The following is a 22,253-nucleotide window of genomic DNA, read 5'->3' as shown; positions in this document are numbered from 1 at the left end:
AAGTGAAGAAGCTGTTCAGAAGTCAGTAATTATGAATTCCCTGTGCACCCTCGAGACACACTGGAGCACAGAAAAGGGGCCAAAGGAAACTTCCATGGTTACTCCAGACTAGAGCACTCGGGTGAATACATCAGTTTCTGCTGCTTCCCAATTATACTGCCCCAAATTAGGCTCTGCATTGTCTGAAGGCAGAATGAGAAAGAACAGCAAGGTGATACAAGCTCTTTCAGCTATCTGCTTCAAGGATTTTACCTTGCACTGTGCAAACCAGTTCTTCTTTCTTCTGTGAAGGTATCTTCATATGCTCCTACATTCACTAGTTTTATTGAACTATGTTACATAGTGTTTAAAAAAAAAAACATGTAAAAGTTGATTTGCAGATATTTCCAAGAGAGATCCATGCACATGTTAATGAGGCTGCAAAAGATCTTGGAAAAAAACACCAGGTTTAAAGGAGTGGTTTAATATATGAATTATTTATAAAGAATATACAGAATCTATAAATAATCATTTATAAATAACTCTTTATCTCTTTCACTACTGTGCTATCCTGAGGTCCTCTATTAGTTATTCAGTGAAGGCTCAAATTTTAATTTCCTTGTAACTAACTGTCCATGCATTTAATACAAATGAAACAGTCTTCACAGTCTATTAATCATAGGCCCAATTACAAGAAAGTCCTAATTAGCCCTGTCTAAATGTACCTATCAGGTTATTAAGTTAATTAAGAGACATTCTATCTTGCCCTGTAATTGGTAATGGTAACTACACAACAATCACGTTTTAACTGTACAGACTTTTATAGACTATGGCACAGTGTGCACAGATTCTGGCTGTGTTACACTCTTTTTTTGCGGGTTTAAATTAGAAGTTTAAATACAATTAAATACAGCAAGTCATCACAGTGATGTCAGTGGTGACTTTGTCAATAAAGAAGTCATGAGGGGCAAGAGGTCTCGCAGCTGAGCAGCCAGAGTATGCCCACTTAAAATAAGAAGAATTGCTCTCCTGACTCCACTGACTTATTGGAGATATATGCATTGACTACAATGAAGCCTGGACACTTAGACAGACAGACATCTAAATTTAAACTGGCTAACCCCTTCATACAGGCTGTAAGTGGACAAAGAAGATACAGACTTGTGGAAGGACAGTAGGTTTAAGAAACTTTTTAATGACTGACACTTTTCTGTTAGAATTCCTTTCTGATTACTGCAGCAACAAAGCAAGGAAACAAAAAGAAATAAATTTTTTAAAGTGTATTTTAACATTATTCTTACTGCCTAAATTAAGAGTCCGTAATTCTTAAATGAGAGCAGAAAGGTAAATATCACTGCTTCTACCAAAAATACCAGCATCCCTCTTCTGGAAAATTGCCAGGATTTAAATATTCTTGAGCAATTTTTAATTGAAAGTAGTAAAATCACATTATAAACTATGAACAAAACGGACTTCAACATATTTTAAGTGTTCATGATATGATCACCACATCTCCCTATAAAATAAATTACTCAACCCTAAGCAAATTTCCACATAAATACAAGTGATATGCCTGTACCACACTATTTGCTTTAAACTAACCATGGTAGAGTAACAGTTGAGAACAAATAGTAGTCCTATTCAGCTTGCTTGTCAAAATATTCAGACTTTTACCTGGAATTGACTAAAAAATCTTCAACCAACACTTTCTTTTCTTCAAAACCTCACTGATGCCATTTCAGACAGCTGATCAGCTAAATTTAATATCACATGACTGTAGTACACAGCATGGGAACACAACCCAGAGAAATTACTTTGGACGTAGGAATAAAATGAAAATGCAAAGCTGATATGGTAGCTCTGATGCTTTGGGGCAAACAAAATTCCCCTACAGGCGGCACTGCCAGGGGAATCTAAGGTATGGGACTAGTGGCACAGGTAACATTTCACAGAACGAGAATAACAGGAGGAATTCTGAAAACAAACATCATTGAATAGCTGTCTTTTAAGTGTTCATCTACTAAACATCTGTACCAATTCAATAAGAGAAGATCAATTTTAGGGGCTATGTTACTAACCATTTTTTTAGGGGGACTCTGGAGAGCAGAACGGAAACAGCAGACTCGTCCCACTACAAACCCGTTGCAGATCATAATATCAGTTTCCTGACTCGGATGAACTAGGCCTATCTGAAATAATTCGAACTCATGTATATAATACTTAATAAAATATGCATCACTGATCTTATTTGGGAATGGATGGGGTCTAGTGGACAATTCCAAAGTTTCACTTAGCAAGTTCATGACATTCTATCAAACTCCACTACACACATATCTATATGCAATATCTATCTGAACCTCTTGCTGCATTTTTTCACTTATTTATCCTTTGAGGTTTTTTCCTCTCTTAATCTTAGCATTTCAAATATCATTGTCCCAAATCTATTTTACCACTCCCAAGTTCACAAAATAGCTTCAATCCTTTAATCTGTGGCTTTACTGAAGTATTTCCTTTCTCCCATTCAAGCACTCCAAGAATGCTGTCAAAAGAGAAGTCACTGCTACTAGGTTACTCTAAAACATTCACTAATTCTCAGTAGAAGAAGAAAAGATTAACATGCTCTCAGATATGCCAATCATGGCAAGAGTTATCAAATTTTCTCCCATAGGTTAGTTTTCAAATCACAAAGATTTCCTATGATATAATTTCTGCAATCCTGTATCTCTGCACAACACTCACACTTGTGGAATTATGCCTACCATATCACTGTCTGAACTCACCAAGTATTCATCAAATAAGGGTAGTTTGTGCTATTGCAGAAACACTGTAAGGTTTCCCTGAAGCGTAATTCAGAAGCCTTCCTCAGTTTCCATCCATTCTATCAACCCCTGGAAATTCTGCCCTCAAGGCATGCACTTCACAGTTCAGCCAAAGTAAATGAAAACTGCTGGTTTTCTGAAAGGTCTGTAGGATTTACATCAAAAGGAATACTCATAGATAAAGACTAGGAAAGACTATTACAACCTGGACTTAAATTACAGCCATAAAACAACACCGACTGCACATCACTGCCTTACCTAAAAGCTAACTCAACAGGCTGCAGCTGATCTTTCTCTGATCAGCTGAAGTAATCTTATTTCAATTTCAAGGTCTAAGTTGAAATCACTTGTTCCACCATGTGCAGTGATTCATTACTGCAACTGTTAAAAAAAAATCTCATCATATTTCCAGTTTAAGCTTCAGTGACTTAGCTTCAACCTGTCTGACACGATTTTTTTTGAGGAAGGGTAATGCTAGGAACTAAAGTAGCAGGCATTTTTGTGGCTACCTCTGGTAGGCTGACCCCAACCAGCAGCTAAGCACACACCAGCCACTTATTCATTTCCACCCCCAGAGTGGGATGGGGAAGAAAATCAAAAGAGCAAAACCAAGAAAACTTCATGGGTCAAGATAAAGACAGCTTAATAACCACAGGAAAGAGAGAAAAAACCCCAACCAAAATCAAAGAACGAGTACCAAGGCAATCACTCACCATCTCCCACTGCCTTGCCAGTCCCCAAGCAACAGTTACTTCAGAAAATTTACTCCCCAGGTTTAATTGCTGAGCATGACATTATACGGCAAGGAATACCTCTTTGCCCAGGTCGGGTCAGTTGTTCCAGTTGTGTCCCCTCCCAGCTGTCCCCACCCCAGGCCTGCTTTCTGGTGGACAGAGAGAAGAACAGAGAAAGCCTTGAGCCTGTGCAATCACTGCCCAGCAATAGCTAAAAGACTGGTGTACTAACACTGTTTCAGTCACAAATTTGAAATACGCCAACATACAGACTTGCTCTGAAGAAAATCCAGTCCCAGTACAGTACCACTATAGAAATAGTTATTAAGGGTTTATGAGTGCTGGTCAGGAGAAGGCCATATATGAAAAAAACAATTGGTATATTAAGGAGTTGACTCAGCAAGGCACTTAGGCTTAGATATCCTTTATGCCTGAGACGTAAATAATTACAAAGCCATGGGCATGCTTAAAATGCCTCGATGAATTAGATCACTGCCCTGTGACTGCAGAATTACAAACACTTCCTTCCTTCTTTCTGGAAGCCTACCAAAGGAAAAAGAAAAGGTAAATGAATGTTTTGAAGATTGATGGAAATCATTTCAATTGCATTCCATGGAAAACTTGGAGAATACACATTTTAAGTGTGAAAAATGTGTGCAGCAACCACGACACTTTCTAGGTGTTTTTCTTTCTCCTCCCAAAACACTCCCCCAGTAATTTTGCATTACTACACCATTAGATTTACTCAAGTTATACGGAAAGATAAATGAGAAATGATGTTTTAAGAAATTCTACTGCCAAGTGTGTATAGCCGAAGTTATTAAATATTCTGTGTAAGTTCTATGCATTAAAATTATCATAAAAATTGCTTTCATATTTTTTAATCTTGACCAATAATTTTTTAACTGTTCACATGGAACTTCAAATAATAACCAGGAATTACAGTGACACAAAATGGAGAATGTGAGTTACCAGAGTCCAGGGTGAGGAAGTTCTAACACATGACTTTAGCTGCCTACATAAATTAACCCTAAGTTTGCTCCAGTAATGATCACTGAACAAATGTCAAAGAAGTTAACATATGCTCCCTGATCATTAGAATTTACTTAAATCCTGTCATCTGGAAGTGTTCCTTTAGTATAGCAACTAAACAACTGTGGGCAATATGCAGTCTAATTACAAGTTTTATTCATACACTTTGAATATATTAATATCTATTCAGATACACATCTTAATTTCCTGCTATTTACGTGTGAGAGATTGACTTGGTCTCATAAGACTTCATACCAATGTTGTAATCAGCTTTTTAAATAGATCTAAATGTTTAATATGCAACAATACAACAGAGATTTCTGAACTGGAAAGGTCAGAATTTATTGCCATAGAAAAATCTGAAAATTAATTTTCACCACAGCAAAATGCAAAGAGGTTTTTTATATTTGTAGAATTTATATACTGCAATTGTGCCTGGAACTCCTTAAATATTACTAACAAGTGGTTTTTATATAGCATTTTAAGAAGACAAAGAGGTTATTTCACATGTAAGCAGTTGCTTGATTGACCTAAAGCTACTTGTATCCTATTTTCCCCACAGGACATGTCACACTGATTTGCCTGTCACAGGTAACACAAGATGTGCAGTACCTTGTCAGAATAACCACCACTGCAGACTCTCTGCAAGATCTCAAATACTTTTGAGAACACTTAGCCATGCTCAGTTTTGTTCAACACTGCTTATTCTCAGTGCTTCCCTAATTGCAACTGGAAACGATAAGAATCTTTTTACTATTACAAGTAACACTTTTATATTAACAGCTATTTCAACCTGTGTCCATTTAAGTATAGATGCAGCTTTTGCTTAATTAGGCATACACTTGAACTTTGCCATTTGAGAAAAAAGCAAAACCCACAATGAAATTTGAAAGAAAGAATTGGTCTCTTTAAACGCAAGAATACAGGATTCTTTTGCCATGCAGAAGCCATCAGTCCACAGACAACAAAATTTGATTATAATAATATTAATGATATTCTAGGAATAATATTAATTTATATTAATAACATTATATTAATAATATTCTAGGAAATATCTAAATAACCATGTTAACTAATAAAAAAGAAATATTGACTAATTTGTTTTTATACTCTAGAGATCTTCCTCCATTTTGTGTACTATCATCTATTAAATACTACCACATAATACTGGCAACTATTTTATTTCTAGTAGATAACAGTGTACCTGAATCTATCTTCAGCCCCAACTGGGAAGACACCTTAATAATTCCAGTTCAATTGAAAGCAAAATCCACCTCTGATAGCTTCTATATGGATTTTTATCATCCATCAGTTAAGGCAAAATTACTTCTATGATTTTCCTCATCAGCAAACCAAATTACAAAGAAAATGCTTTAATTTTTTTTTTTCTCTTAACATTTTTTGCAAAGTTCTGGCAGATTTCTAGCTTTCTCTGCCTTCATGGATTATCTCCTTATTTCAAGTCAAATTAAAATAGATATTTCTGCTGCTTAAGGCAAAGAAACTTCTGAGAGTGATGATCCCATCATAGTCAGACTTCAAAAAAAAAAAAATTGAAGATTAGAAACACATAGGGAAAAAGACATGCAGGTGTCCATTTTGGTCTAAACAGGGCAGCAGGCTTGAAGTATTCAGGTTTAGAATGCAATACGAACTGTGAAGAATCAGGTAGGAGAGACACAGTGGCAAAAATACAAGGGAAAGGAAATGTTACCACTGAGTGCAGAGGTACCCATGTTCTACATATCTCCAGTCACTTTCCAGAGTTCCCAAACTGCTTCCCACTGGCACTACCAGGTTCATTGCTCTGCCTCAGCCCTGAGAAGTTATAGTTGCTGCCTATCTCCATCTAAAAACGGCTGTGACTTGGGGAAGCACTCCCAGGCTGCCATCTGGGATTCTCCCAAAAAGCAGGCCCTTCAGGGTCAGGGTTTCAAAACACACACACCTGGCAAGGCTGAGGTCTGAGCCCAGCAGGTGATACTGCCTTCTGAAGATGAACACCACACTGCCCAGCTGGCTGCTCCTATGACGGACAACCTGTGCTTGCAAAGCAGGCTCCAAGATTACCCTGCTGAAAATGCATGGTCCAACATCCTCTCCACAGACTTACTTCACCTCATTTACTGGCTGTGTGCTGCCTTGGAATAAAGACTCAAAACTCATCAAGCAGCTCTCTTTTGCAACATGCCTGGACAACTTCTGCCACAATAGGGTTCCTTTTCCTTGCTATAGCCAGCAGATGAAATTATAATATGAAGATAATAGAGATTTGCAGCAGACAATTGATTTAACTACATATAGGAAGGACAATATTTTACATTCTGTTTGAACATCTTCAAATGTACCCTGAAAAAACAACACAACCGTATTCCCCAGAAAGCATGGAAAGACATAAAATGTCAGGCATACAAACATGTAGTCATATTCAGAAGAGCACAGATACCTAAATAATATTTAGCTCTGTTCATTTAAGAAATACTATATTTTATTTTAATCCTGCAGTATGTAATGTCAAAAATTCAATCTAAACACTTGTATCAGGATTGTATCGGTCCTGCATTAACTTATTTGCACAACCAAGAATCAATTCCCTGTGCCTAGACACAACTACATCATCTTGTGTGGAACTGTTACTTGAATGCTCTTGCTTACACCCAGGTTTGGCTACTAGAGTCACAGAGCAAAAAAAAAAAAAAAAAATTAGTCTTAACCAGTGCACAAGTGCATTTAGATGACAAAACTGGAAGAGAGAGATCTGATCACCATCAGAAGAGACAAAAACCTCTCACTCTACTTCTCTGCTTTCCACAGTTAGCATGTCGAGAAGCACCGTGAGGATGAACACACCCCCATACAACTTCTGCACAGAAAGAGTCACTGGAAAATTTCCTTCAGACAAGACACTTCCTCCTTAGAGGACAGATGTTCTATAATCAGGCCCAAAAAACAATTCTTCAGCAAAAGACAAGTGATGAGCAGAAGTGAACAGAGAGTCTGTTGAACTGTATGAGGAAAATTACCGAACTTTGTGGACCACATACAGTAGATATATCATGGATTACATCCAGGCACATGTTTAACAGAAGAGATGGTGTAATGCCATTATTTGCTTCATTACAACTTACTTGCATGCCCAAGTCCTAAAAAAATCCTCACCTAAGGAAGTAATGTGAAAGAACTCACAGTAGCCCTAAAGAGCAGTTGAAAATGGAGAACTGAGTCAATACAGAGCTGCAAAAAAGGCTCTGAAATGAGAGGATGTTGTGCACCACTGTCTGACCTCTGAGGCCAAGTGCATTGGTTGCACAGGCTTAAGGCTGACACTTTTATCATGCCCACAAATAAAGTAGGTCTCAGATAACGGGGACAGCTAAATAAATATTAGCTTACATAAGCAGGATACACTTTCCACTCTGTAAATTATAGATTAGCTAAACTACACATATGATGGCAATATTAAAGCCATTTTTATATAAACCAAAGCATAATTATGAAATAAGAAAAAAAATTATCAGTCTCTGCATACCAAAAGTACAAGCTAATGAATACATTCTTCCTGAAAGAAAAAGTAGAAAGAAAAAATATTATAAAGACACCAAAATATATGAGTACTAATAATTATATCATACGGATCAACTTACTAAAATCACTTTTGAGTCCAAAGAAGGTAACTTTAACACATACATAGAATTTGTATGTTTCTTGGAACTGTCATTTGCACTTTGACTATCTCCTCCAAATAAACTATCACTATGGATTTAGTCACCATGTCCTCACTAGCCTACCAGGGACATGACCTGCAACATCCAGGAGCTGTCCTCTGGCTCAGGTTTTCAAACAAAGGACTAAAGATCTATATTCTACAAGAAAGCTTGAGCCTTAAATGGATATTTAAAGAGATACTGCTGTACCAACAAATGAAGACTTTCTATGGGTAGCAACAGTAATTCATAAGGACAGATAATTGAATTATACCTAGAACTGGAGTTAGGCCCATCATTTTTCATCAGACACTTCTACCATCAAGACTGCAATGGCTTAAGCAATTAAAAAACACTTTATTTCTAAAAGCTGAAATCTGGGTTATTTTACAAGATTATAGGGTTTGGGGGCTGTAGAGCTATTTTTAATAACAGCCAAAGCATTATTAATCTGATATTCTAACACTTTTTTATTTAGAAAACAATGTCTGCGAGTCACTGGTGTATGTTTTTGTTTGTGTCTGAGACTGCAAAGTAACTTCCCAACCCTGAAAGCAATTGCCCAATTAAAGCTTCCTGATGATTTGATTGCTATTTATTTAATATTAGACTAAATCTGATTGGTTATGAATGAAGGCCTTCCTCTTGTAAACAGGGTCTCACCAGCTGCAGCAGGGCTTCCTGTGGGAATACAGCATGCTGACATGGACTACACTGCAGCCTTCAGACTTGTCAGTCCTCTGAATCGCCACACTAAGCAGGGGAGAAGGAGGGAGAAATCAATTTTTTTTTGATTGTGTGGCACCAATTAATGGGATTAATAGCACTACCAGACACTGAGGCAACACAAAGAAAGAAGAGAAAGCAGAAGGCCCATAATGAGCTCAGGGCCTTGCTGTGAAAACTCCTAAACCATGTGAAGACGGTAGGAGCCAGAGGGGTTTGCAGGCTCTATGCAGACAAACAAGACAAAGGAAGGCGAAACACAAACACAGAATAATACATGATAATGCAGCAGGACAGCATCAGCCAAAGTAGGAACTGTAGCCAGATAACTGACTATCATTTTAGTATCCTAACTACTACGTATTTTATTTCCTCTCCTTACTAGTCAACTTTTTTTTCAGTGTTTAAGTAAATGTTAAGTGGCTCTTCATTTTGGCCAACTATATTTTTTTAATCTTTTTTCTATTATCACAGGGAAACAGAGAACAAAATTAATTTTCTTGAGATTTTTTTCTCCTCTGCTGTCTTTCTCTTTCAGGTATTCCTCCTCCGGGGAATAAGAAATCAAGATTAAGTCTGTTACTCTAGTAATTTAGTCTTCTTTTTTTGTTTATCTCTTCACTGTTCCTTATTGCTAAGTCTTCATCCAGCCTTTGTCTCCAAATAGCTTCACAGTCTTACACTTTTTAGTTGACTACAGGTATTACTATCTAATGGCATTATTCAGAACCATGACATACTTAGGAGTAGCTCTGAAACATCTTTTTTAATTTTTTAACTGGGGTTTCTACATCATGCAAAAGTATTTCCTCAGCACAATTATGGGTGGTGGTTCATATGGCACAGCAGAAGAATTTCTGCATCTGCAAACCTCGGTTCTCTTCTCAGCTTGCATTTCCCTGGACATCTCTTCTTTATCTCATCCCTCATTATGTAGGAAGGACAAGACTCTTCAGAATGCTTAGGAGGATGAACACCCAGGTCACATTGGGTGTACTGAGCGTGTCATGCCCAACTGCAATGGACACGTGCAATTAACACAATGTGTCTGAACAGGAACACACAACACCTGCTGCATTTATATGGGTTCTCTGTCCAGCACACACGGGAGTCTCAGGCCTGTCCCAATGTTTCAGAGTGTCTGTATGCATTTTATAGAACATGCACATGCACACTCACATGTTTCAGTCTGAGAAATCCCAGTACCCCCAGTCATGGAAATTATCCCATCTCTCTTTTCTTCTCCTTCAAAAGAAACAATATCCTTATTCACACAAAACCCCCCAATTCCATCTCAACAAAACTATCACAGAATCTGCATCATAAACCTTTTCTCTTCCTAACTGCACTATACATAATTGCTTCCACAGGTTCTCTTCAAAGGTCACCTACAGCTGAAGCTACCCTTCCTCTTCAGTTCTATGAGCCATCTCTCATGTCTTCAGAAGAGACTGCTTCCACCTATTTAGGCTTCTAGGATGAATTCTGTTATCAACAATAAAAAGCAGCTTTTCTGCACTAGTGTACCAAAAGAAACATGGAACTTATGATCATTCAGAATTCCTTTCTTTGATATAGATACCTGAGTATTATTTCACAGAGTAATATTTCACAATCTGTTTACCTCTCCACTCATACAAATGTCAGCAAGGGCACAATGCCTGTCAAATTGGAGTGCAACTCCTTCTTAATGAAGGAGTTCATGGCACAGCAGCCAGTGTTAATAGAGGTGCTAAGGACACCTTTAATTCTCTGACAAATCCATGCCTAAGTAATATATCCAAGATCAAGTACTAGAAGACACTGCAAAACATACATACTCTTTACATAATAAGTTATATTTTCTTGTATTTGCCCTTTCTCATTCTTTGGTTATACTCTTAGCAACCACCAGCACTAGAACCTTTCTTTAAAAAAGATTCCAGGTAACCATTTGACTGTAGGGACTAAGATTATTAAAAAAAAAAAAAAAAAAAAAAAAAAAGGAAAAGAACATGCTGGCAATGTAGCATTAATATTTGTCATCCCACCCCCTCCCATTTCCTATCCTTTCTCACTTTCACACTCAGTGTATTCATATGGTCTGTTTCTTCCTAATTCATTCAGCCATCCTCCTGAATTATTCAATTCCCTCTTCTGCTCCTTCACAGAATCAACTGGGCTCCATGACATTCTCCCACCACATGGGGAACTGGACCTTTAAAAGATAAGATCCATATGAAGCTAACTTAAGCACACAAGCCTTGCAGATCTCTTATGCCCACCTCGTAGCTTGCTACTAGAGCAAAGCAGTTGCTCCCTTCATCCTCAGGCCAGCTACATTTTCTCTCCCAGTTAATGTCACATTCCTCATCAGACTACATGGTGATACACTGAGCTCAGCCTACTGAACAATTTTCACTTCTTTGTGGACTTCATTTTCTTCTACTTCATATTCCCAAACTGGGTAACTGTAACATGACACAAAGACCAGTTCTGGAACAAGGACAGCAGGAATGTGCAGCCAGTAATGAAGATGAACAGGACCTGCAGCAACTGGCTATTAAATCAGCCTCACAGCCCATAGTCCCGAATACTAAACCATCAGAGTGTCTGGAGTAAAATAAACTATGAGAGGAGGAAAGATTCAATTAAAAAGGCTCCAACACAGTTGAAAGACCCAAATTCTCATGATTCCTGCCCCTGAAAGCAGCTCCTCCAAAAGCCAACAAAAGAGCTATTATATAGTAAGTATATTGTACCAGACACTATAGAGAAATATGGTTTATGAATAGAATTATTTCATTTATTGAATATTGCAGGGAGCTGGAAAATGAGGAAGGAGAAAGGGTGTTTCATGTAAATACACAAATAACAGTTTTCACTCTCTGTATGAACAGAAATTGTGTAAGAGGTGGCTAATGTAAAATAGCCTTCTACTTATCAAAAGTAATGAACATGCATTCTTCATTTTGTATGGGCATTCCTCACAACTGTAACACATCTCCTCATAGTGCTACGTATACTATACGTATGCCAAAATCTGAGGTGTTTCACTGGAAAAGCCATGTTTAAGGCAAAGATAATACTTGAAGCTTATGTCAATAAGGGAAAAAACTGCTCAAATCAACAGAGGAGCAAAACCAGAGGGGCATCGTAACTACAGCCAAACGACTCTATCTGAATATTTATAGATGGAACTGAAAATACGTATTCAGTGAAACTGAGTAGCCAAAGGAGAATTGATGCAGCACAGCATATGGGACCTGACATAAAAGTTAAGGCCATCAAAACCATGTCTGTTGCAAGCTTTTAAAAGGATCTTAACCTCCATACTAAGTGCAGATTTGGAAGTTGGGTTGTCTTGGCCATGGCATAGGGGTGCATTTCAAGTGATCATGCTCTTTACCTGTGTCGAGGATTAAACTCTGTAATCCTTGTTTCTCCTACCAGCTGTGTGTTGCTTTTCATTGCCTTTAGCAATGTGTGAAACAGCCCACTGCCTTAGTCAGGAGGCCAAGGGTTTTCCTAACAATTGTATCTGAAAATGTTCTTGCTTTCACTGGTTTTTAACCATGTCTTATGGTTTCAGGCACGGAAAATTCTTAACACAGAACTGTCATCCTTCACAGCTAGTATGACATTTCTTAGGAGAATAAGTGTGCATCTGTGCAAGGGGGATAATACCCAATACAGGAAATAACACCTCATTTTTATCTGAGTTATTACAGACATTGAAGTGTTTGGGTAGTCTTTGTTCCAAAAGCTGGTGAACATAAAAATGCTTCAAGCCATATCTTATAGTCCAGAGGTTAAAAACTATCTCCATCCCCCCCTCACTCATACAAAAGCATATATGCTTTCCCAGACAAATAAAATATCACAAGATATTTAAAAATGTATTAAAATCACTGTACCAAAAATCCCAAATAATCACTAGACAATTGAAAATGAGAAATCATTAGTCCCCACATCTTCATTTGCATCAAGACAAATGGAAAGAATAAAAGACGTTGGGAAAAAATGAGTATTGATTAGGTATTCAAAATTAGAGACAAATTGTAAAAGAAGCTGATGTTAAAATGCTCTTAAATATTATGTTCCTAACTCAACTTAAATATTATGTTTCTAGCTTTCATTTACTAAGTAACACTTTTAAAAGAAAGAACACTAATAACAGGTGTCTGTCTAGGTGTTACTTTTTAGTCAATACAACAATAAAGAAGCTAATTATGAAACCCATTTGCTCCAGAACAGTAAAATAGCACATCACATGTGGCAGAAATGCTGGTTAAGGTACTAGCTGCTTCCCTCCCAGACACTCCTAAACAAACAGAAGGCTGAAACTGTGCTGACTCTGGAGTGTGGATAGTATCTAGCCCACTTGGAAAAGCATAGATCAGTAACAGCAAAGAACATGTTAGAAAAAATTATAGGCTGAGTTAAAACCATCAAAGTATTTTACTTTATATTTGCCACTTAACATTGATCTGTTGTACCAAAAGACGGGATTAATCAAAACAAACAAAGCAATTGAAGAAATTACTTCAGATAATTAACACTGTTAATATAATCCAAAAGTTTGAAGATACTTCATAATGTGATAAAAGACAAAGAAATAAGACCAGTAGTAATGGGCTTATTTTGATCCAGACTGATTAATTATAAGTATCATACCTGTTAGCTTTATGCCTTACCATTGAGCAGCCAGGCTTTGCTGGTACATGATGGTGAGAGCAACTCAATTGAGAACTACATTTCATTTTTCCAGGTATTCTTTGATGCAAGACAGTTATGCCTTCTGCTCCCCCTCTCAAGAAACAAAGTAATTGTCATTTTGAGAGTTTAAAAACATTAAAAGTTCATGTAACAAAAGGATTTTATTATGATACTTTCACCTTATCATTCCATATTTTAGATGCAATTCTTCCAATTTAACTACTACTTTGATTTGTATTTATTTCTGTGTCTTTTGCCACGGATTTTTTTTTTTTTTAAAGCAATTAAGAGAGCCCACATTTCCATTTCAAGCAACTAATGTTTTTGCCATTATGGAAACAAGGTTTATGTGATTACTATGTTTGTGACCACACAAGTGCATACCTGTATCTATGATCTCTTCCATTGTCTTTTCCCAGTATGCTTTTAAAGTCTTAGACTAACTTCAGACAAATTCCCAGAGGAGTAAACATCAGAAAAATGCAACTCCTTTCAAATGTTCAGAGATTAACTAGGTAGCAAGACAATGTGATTTTCCTCACTCAGGAACATTTTTTTTCTTAATCTCAGATTACACAGGAGAGTAGAATTATGAGTGCCTCAACTACAAGGAAATTTCTGACAGCTGCATCTTGCTGGTCACCACAAAAGCCAAGTAATAAGGATAAAGTCACTGCTCATGGAACTGTTTGTTAATGAAAAAGGGTGTGTCTGTAGTTTTAATTAGGGTCTTTCAATTGTTTTCCCTTAAAGATAAAGTTATCTAAGGCAACTATGAGAATATATGATGAATTCTCCAAAAAGCAAAGGACATCTCTACACCATTTTTCCCTCTGACTTACATTCCCCTTAAATAGGTCTTTACTTGCGTGCACATTAAGGCTACAATAATGTCCTACTCTAACAACAAAAATAAAAATTAGAACTCAACTATTATTCTCAACCCCCTACTGCATAAGACTACAGCCTTTCTTGATCACTGCTGGTTTCCACACATCCTTTGAAAAACAGCTAATACTGGCTCCCCTGCAACAGGAACTGCCAGGCTGAAACGATGTCACTGGGTAATCAGTTGGTGCCTAAAATGATCCTTGTGATGTCTAAGTATTGAAAATCCCAGCTTTTCAAAGGCTCCATCTAGCTGCTTGAAATTAAATGTTTCACTAAGAATCTAACCCATTAAGTACAACAGCAATATAAAATAAAATATTATCTGAGCAACCTCAAAAGAAAACAATTCTTTGAGGACATCTCTATCGTTCAAATTGCAGATGTTGCAGCTTAAAACAAAATTTTATACTGTGAGAAATGGTACACTGGTTAATTAGACATTCAAGTTGACAGTGTCTACCTTTGTGTATTTAAGAACCAAGGGTAAACATTGCTTCAAAAGACATTCCAAACTACAAAATTCATCCCCAAACTTTGACTAAGTCAGTCATAAGATGCACTGTAGATAGTGTTCATCACCAAATAGCCTACGGTTTAAGTGAAAAGCACAGTTATTTTATTTAAATAATGGACATCACTGCTTAATATACACCAATAATGTTATTTCATTTAGGGAAAGAAAAACCATCATTGATTTAAAAAAAAAATAAAGTTTCCCATTGTATTTGCTTCAGTAATTATGTCTACTAAACAAAAAAAAAAACAAACCAAAACAAAACAAACAAAAAAAAAAAAGCTAAGGGTGGTATTATGAAGCCTTTATGTTGTTTGAAATACAAATTACAGTTCTAACTCCACATTACTTGTAGGAAAAAAAATCTTAGGTAACCAGGGGTTTGGCATGTTTATTTTGAGAAGAGTTACTTTGGCTTTTTATAACTCAAAGAAATTACAGTTCTTGGGTTTGCATAACAACAGTGTACCTGCTGGGTGCTTTTTAGCTGCAGTTCTAGAAATAAAAAAATTCCAAAACACTAAATTTATCTCAGAGCTCTTGAAGATTTATTGCAATCTGTTCTTAAGAGTGCTGATCTAGCTTTCAAATTCACAGAAACTAACTGTCAGGTTGTCCAAATGAAAACACAACTGGATGCTAAAGAGATACAGTCGTACAGAAGAATAGACGTATGGACACAGGCAGCAGGATTATTCATTGAGATTATTAGCACACAAAAAGAACTTGTTGGATTGGATGCTTGAAATGCAAAGTGGGTCAATACTTCACTCAGACAGAAATGAGTGGGAGCTGATTCTGAATATTCTGTCCCAGCCAATTTTAGGCACATACCTCCTGTTCACATTTTAGAAAGATGGAAAAAAAAAACCAACAGTGAAGCTTCATCACAGAAATAATTCATATTTAGACTTCTTGTTACATTCCAAGTTAATGTGAAAAAGAAAGAATCTAAAAAAATCAGGTAGTGCCATGGTATGTGTTACCACGAAAATCCCAGAAAAGAGGCATTTCTAAAGGGCATTCCTCAAATCTAAACTCGTTGTCTAACCACAGTATTCTCAGATAGCAACAGTCTCTTACAGGAAGATGTCTAAGCTTTCAAAAGCAAAAGAAAAGAAAACCACAACACACAAAACCTACACGGAACAGGATAAGGATGCTTATGAAATGTGACAGAATATAAAGGGTTAACTTAAGACCTTACTGTCACCACTAACACCACCTGCATGCCCTGAGGCATTTAGAAGCTGACTTATAGATTCACAGGGATCTCACCTGCAAAAATCCTGGGCACCTGAAAGATGAAATGGCAGAGAAGTAACGGTTTTGAAAAGCCATGACTTGGGGACCTACATTCAAAAGGGAAAATAAGGCTGCAGTATCTAAGTTGGTTTGCAACCTGTCTTAAGTCTCAAAATTGACACAGTCTCAGATGGACAAAGTAATTCCCGCCCACCTTCCTTCCCACCTCTAACCCATAAATAAGAATTTACCTTGTAAAAACGTTTGGGAGCAAGTGAATCTGTGCTGACTAACCATTCATAGCTGAGTGGCTAGGGCTTCCTACTATGCATTAACAGATACTGGTAGTAGGTAGAAGACTAGTGCCTGCTCAGTCAGCTTAAGCTCATTAATTCTTTCTCCAGGAGGTTACTCCTCATGTTTCTTTATAGAGAAGGAAACAACTTTCTAACTGAGGGAGAGCCTAAGGTCTTCCTGCATCTCGTGTGTCAGTACTTCTCTTAAACGCTTCCCTTTCACACAAATTACGAAGATAATTCAAGTGTCAAACCACACAAAACTTTAGCAAAGATGTTCTTAAGTAGATACTGCTGGTTAATGAAGTACAAAAATCCCTAACCACTGTAACAGAAGGCCACAAATACAGGACAGAACAGAGAAAAGAGACACAACCAGGATAACTGCAAGCAACTGGAACACAATGACCAACTAGCAAGAACAAATACTGCTCCTAACTGTAATGCAGGGGAATTGTACTTCACCTTCAGTACACCTCCAGCTGTTACATCCATCAGCATTCTGTGCCTGTGTAATTGTCTAAAATCTATGGTGTACAGTCCTCCTGATCATTGACTATTCATTACTCAAGTATGAAATACAATCTGTTTATGCATCACTATCCCTGACTTCATGTCAGAAAGCTTGCAGGTCCTCTCTCCATGTTCTTCTTTCCTGTGACTGGCCTCAGTTACCCAGTATTACTTTATGCACTCCCTAAAATGTTGACTTGAAGCATATCTTGAGCAATTACAGTCACAACCTGCTCAGCAAATAACACTGGAGAAAACTGAATCCAAGTCCACTCTGTTATGAATTGATATTAGAAAATTAGTACTCAGTGAAAAAAAGATGGCTGTCATCCATGACAAGTGATGATTAATTAGCATCCAAACCAGAGGTGGTATAAGAAAATGCTAGCTGTTCCTGGATGAAAGATGAAGCACAGGTATCCTTTTGCAATGTGTCAGAACTTTTAGACACATGAAACACTGACATGTTAGTGACTATATCTGACTGTGAACACATGGTATTCTTGAAACACCACAAAGCACATATTATAGGATTCATCCCTTGCATAGTCTGATCAATTCCCATCAACTTCAAATACATGTCTTCCTTTTTCTAAGGACGGCAAGATCAAGCACAGGTTGCAGATCTTCAATAAACTGTTGAGAACAAAAAGTAAATTAAAAAATTAAATATGTAAGTAAATTTTAAGTGGCTAATCAGGAAGTAGAGGAGATAAGAATTATGATCTTCTTCCTCCCAGTGTAATGTAAACAGCTGCGGGAATGCTATACCTCTAGATCTTAAAACCAGTTGCTAGTATTTCAGTGTTAAGTGGATTTCACACCAAAAAGTCTTCCTGGTATACAAGAGTGCACTAAGAACCTGTAGACAGCCTGCACGGTTATGCAAAGAGTCTTTCACAGATTCTTTCTATCGCAATGAAATTCCCACATTACAATGATTAGTGAAATATGTAGTGATATATGAAATGCTGAAACAAATACAACTTCCTAATCTTTCTCTCCACTATTGATAACTAAAACGCCCTACAAGAATCCAAACAATAGAGACAAGCATCTTATACTACAGAGAAACTAAGTTAAAACACAGTGACTCGGAACAGTGATGTCCAGTAGTTTGCTTGAATTTTAATGTGTAAACCAGTGGGTTAAGGAAATTTAGAAGAAAATGAGAGCTGTCAAGGGCCTAACTCTTGAGCAACCCCAAAGCACTGAATTCCCATTGAAATAAACAAGAGTCAGTTACATACATAGACCTAGCAACACTGCCAGTTGAACAGAATTTTATTCAGGAATTGAACCACACAAATGTTTCCATTTTTATGAATTCCTTAACTAGAAAAATCACCTGCTGTTCCCTAGTACCCAGTTACTGTTCCATCAAATGAGGCTTTATTTATTGCAAAATAAAAAGATCTAACACCGCTAGCACTGAACCAGCACAGCCTAAGCACACAAAAAATATAAAAACAGACCATTCGTGAACGATTTTCGAACAAAATTTGAACCTTTCTTATGGGGGGTGGCAAATGCTACCCAAAAGATACACTGAAGACAAGGCATCCACCACTACAGAATTAAAACGATTTCATACATAGTAAGCTTGATTGAGAACAAGTTAAATACTGAAAAAGGGAGACTTGTGCCTTGTGATAATACAGAGTGCAGTGCATAATATATGTGCATTTAGATGTTTAAAACTGCATGAGAAACAGGATGATAAAATGGTAATGATCAGGATTGCTCTAGTACCCTTTCAAATTCTAACTATTCACAGCTTATGTACTGAAATAGTAAAATATGCACATCTGTGCATCTACAAATCCCTGCAAGTGCGTCGTCGTAAGAAAACGGAAAATCTAAAGCAAAAACACGGTGTGTGACTGCACATAAAAATTTCAGAAAACACCATCGACACGGACTTTCAGCAGGACAGACTTCTTTCCGAGTACCCGGTCCAGAGGGTGTGTTTCCCGGTGGGAGGCATCCACCTGTCCCTCACCACTGGCCGGTCGCGGAGGGGCAGCGCCTCGGGGCTCGCCGCGAGCCGTGCGGCGCCCGGTGCCCGCTGCTCGGTGCTCAGCGCTGCCGCCCTGGAGACGGGGGGGTTTGGAAGCGCCGCCTCCCCTCGCACGCGCGGCGGGTGCGCGGTCGGTCCGCGGCTCCCCGGGGCAGGACGGCGGGGCCGGGCCGCTGTCCCGCGGCCGCCGGGGCGAGGCGGCAGCGCCGCGGGGGCGGCCCCGGGGACTCGGGCCGCGGGCGGGAGGGCGGAGGGGCACCTGTTTGACGACCCGCGCTCCCGGGATCGTGCGAAGCAGAGGGCGGCACGTCCGTGGCGGGGCGAAGAAGCGGGGCATATCCTCGGGATAGCCGGGAAGAGAGGGCTGCGCGGAGCTCCAGCACTCGGAGGGGCGTGGAGGAGGGACACAAGGGCACACGCGTGGTACGGGGCGGCAGGGCGAGGGGTGCCGGCAGTGCCGAAGCAGCCCCTCAAACTCATCCTCGCCCCTGCGTTCACCTGGGCTGCGCGGGGGGCCGCGGCCATCGTGGGGACACCCCCGCCCCCACCGCTGCCCGCCGCGGAGGAGCCGGGTGGCAAGAGCACACCTTACCTCGAAGAGGGGACCGATCTTATTCTTCTCCAGGTAGGCTTGGATCCTTGTCTGCTGGTGAGACGCCATGAAGAGCTCCGGGGGCGGGGGCTTGAGCTCGTCTCCCCCGGCGGCGGCTGCAGTCCCTCCGGCTGCTGGCGGCTCACTCCCCCGCCGCACAAGGGCTGCCACAGCGGGAGAGGGCGGAGGCGCTGCGAAAGTCCCCGGGACGGAGCTAACTCAGGTAACTGGGGGCGGGGGCGAGGGAGCCGGGTGCCAGTCGCCCGCTTAGCTGGGCGCGGGGCTGGCTGCCCTCAGGGAGCAGCGGGCGGGCGCTGCCTAGAGCAGAGCATGGTGCAGGGAGGAGAGGAGCTGCAAAGGCGGCCCCCGAGCCCGCGCCGCTCCGCGCTGCGTGTGTCTGTCAGTCCGTCTCTGTCTGTGTTTCTGTGCCAGGCAGCGCCGTGGTGACGGGCGCTGCCGTGCTCGCCACAGCGCCGCTGCCGAGGCCGATAGCCGCGGGCTCCTGTCAGCTCCACGGCCGCCGGCGCCCGTTGACGCCCGGGCTCGGCGCACAAAAGGCGGGAGCGGGGGAAGGGGGAGGAGAGCGGGCGGGAGGCGGGGGCTGCTCTGCCTACGCCGCTCCCCTGCCCTCCCGGCGACGGGCTTGCCCCCGGCGGAGCCGCGGTCCCCCCACACCACCTCCCCGCCGGCGTTTGCGGAGCTCCCGCCTGCCTCCGGTTCCCCCGGGCGGGGGTGAGCGCCGCGGGCCGCCCGGCGTGAGGCACCTGAGCGGCACGCGAAAACTTCAGCTGGGGGAGGGTCGCGGAGGAGTTAAAAGAGTCGCGCTGCCAGCAGGGAAAGGGAATGTAAGGACCAGAGCCAGCGCTTTTTCTTAATTTCTGTTTAAATTATCTTTAAATCTTAAAATGCTACGTTTCTTATGATGCCAGTGAAATTCCCAATTAGCGACAGTGAACATTTTAATGGAATAATTGGAGTAGCTATGCAGGTGCATCCTGGTCGCAGGTTGTGTTGAGTTCCAGCAAGCAGCCAAGGGCGCTCGGCCAAAATGCGATGGAGCAAATGAGAAATATTCAGCTGGCTTCAGAGAGTAGTGAGTTAATGAGTACATAAAGAATCAGTATTTATTCTGTCTTCAAGTAATTAGTATCTCACCATTTCTGGAAGCAGGATCATGACCAGCTTTTTTTTTTTTCTTTCTCTCTCTGTTTAGAGAAGAACAAACCCAAACATGCTTCTTGGGGTTTGACACTTCTGCAATAACTGATTCTTGCTGTACTAACATTAACCTGTTTGGTTAAAAAAATAATTTTTTTCTTTTAATAAGATTTTTTTTAAAGACACAAAACAGCTTTGAAGACTATTGGGAACATTCAGCACATCTGCTGAATCAGGCTGCCTGTTCCCAATCAAGCAGCGTTCTGCAAATGCAAGAGTACAAGCGTCTCCTGATGCAGAAACCACTAAAGAAAAGGATGAATTTTGTCAGGAGTCAAAAGATCCAGAGTTCCACTCCCATAGCCACTCACTGTTGTTTGACTTCAAAAGTCCTCCTTACTGACCTAAACCTCAAGCTTCTACCTAGAAGGAGGTCAGGTGTAAGTGTATTATAAAGAGCTTGCAGTGTACCCTGTAGTGTAAGAAATAGCCTCTAGAATTCTTAAATGGTTTTGCTGGAATGAGCTCATCCCAGTCTTGCTGAGGCAGTGTTTGTTTCCATAGTAGTCACTTAAAAATGGCACATTTTTTAAATTGGATTCTTAGTGTGTTGGTACTCTTCTAAAATTCATATCAGCTCAGCATTTTAACGTATCTTCTTCGGCAAAGTACTGTCTGGTGCCACTTAAATAATAAGGTACTAAGCTAATCAGCCTAATGAGGATCATACAATCATAAGGGTAATTGCCAGTGATGCAGGTTCTCTACAGTTGCTCTAATGATTCCCATCAGATGAGGATGTTTGTAAAATTTCGTAAATCTCACCAGAACCCATGCTGCTCCAATAAATAAAAGTTTCCCACTTTGTAAAATGATGCCCCCTCCCATGATGCAAAAATGAGAACATATGTTTCTATAGCCCTACACAGCCTGACTTCTCAAAGTTAGCAGCACTTCCAGACCTGCTGGGACCTGACTACATTAGGACCTGCAAACTGCCACTGCTCTATGTAAACCAGGAGGAGGACTGAAGAAAAGAAACAAGACTATCAGCAATACGAATACAAAAGAGAACTTATTAAAGGAGGTTTTAAAGATAGCATAACTGTCTACAGTTGCATATTGTGCAAATAGCTAGATCCCAAGATGTCACTGTTAAAACCTCAGAGTTCTGTGCTTTGGTTTGTTTGGTTTTTCTTTCCTCCCCCTGAATCGCAGAATGGTTGAGGTTGGAAGGGACTGGTCCAAGCCCCCTGATACAGCAGACTCACTTAGAACTCGTTGCCCAGCACTATGTCCAGATAACTTTTGAGAATCTACCATGGATGCTGG

General features: G+C 39.9%; 1 protein-coding gene across 1 annotated transcript in view; it reads right to left on the bottom strand.

The window, feature by feature from the left end:
• Positions 1-19,832, bottom strand: part of LOC309580624 (uncharacterized protein C8orf34 homolog) — a gene marked incomplete at both ends in the record, with an annotated part of 143,006 nt that extends 123,174 nt beyond the window's left edge. Inside the window, one exon of the mRNA XM_082294738.1 lies at positions 19,764-19,832. Within this exon, the coding sequence (XP_082150864.1) occupies positions 19,764-19,832 (69 nt within the window). The remainder of the gene's footprint in view (positions 1-19,763) is intronic.
• Between the last annotated feature and the right edge of the window lie 2,421 nt (positions 19,833-22,253).

This window comes from Coloeus monedula (assembly GCF_965178545.1).
Source record: "Coloeus monedula genome assembly, chromosome: 1".
Taxonomy (NCBI): Eukaryota; Metazoa; Chordata; class Aves; order Passeriformes; family Corvidae; genus Coloeus; species Coloeus monedula.
This window is presented reverse-complemented; position numbering and strand designations above follow the sequence as displayed.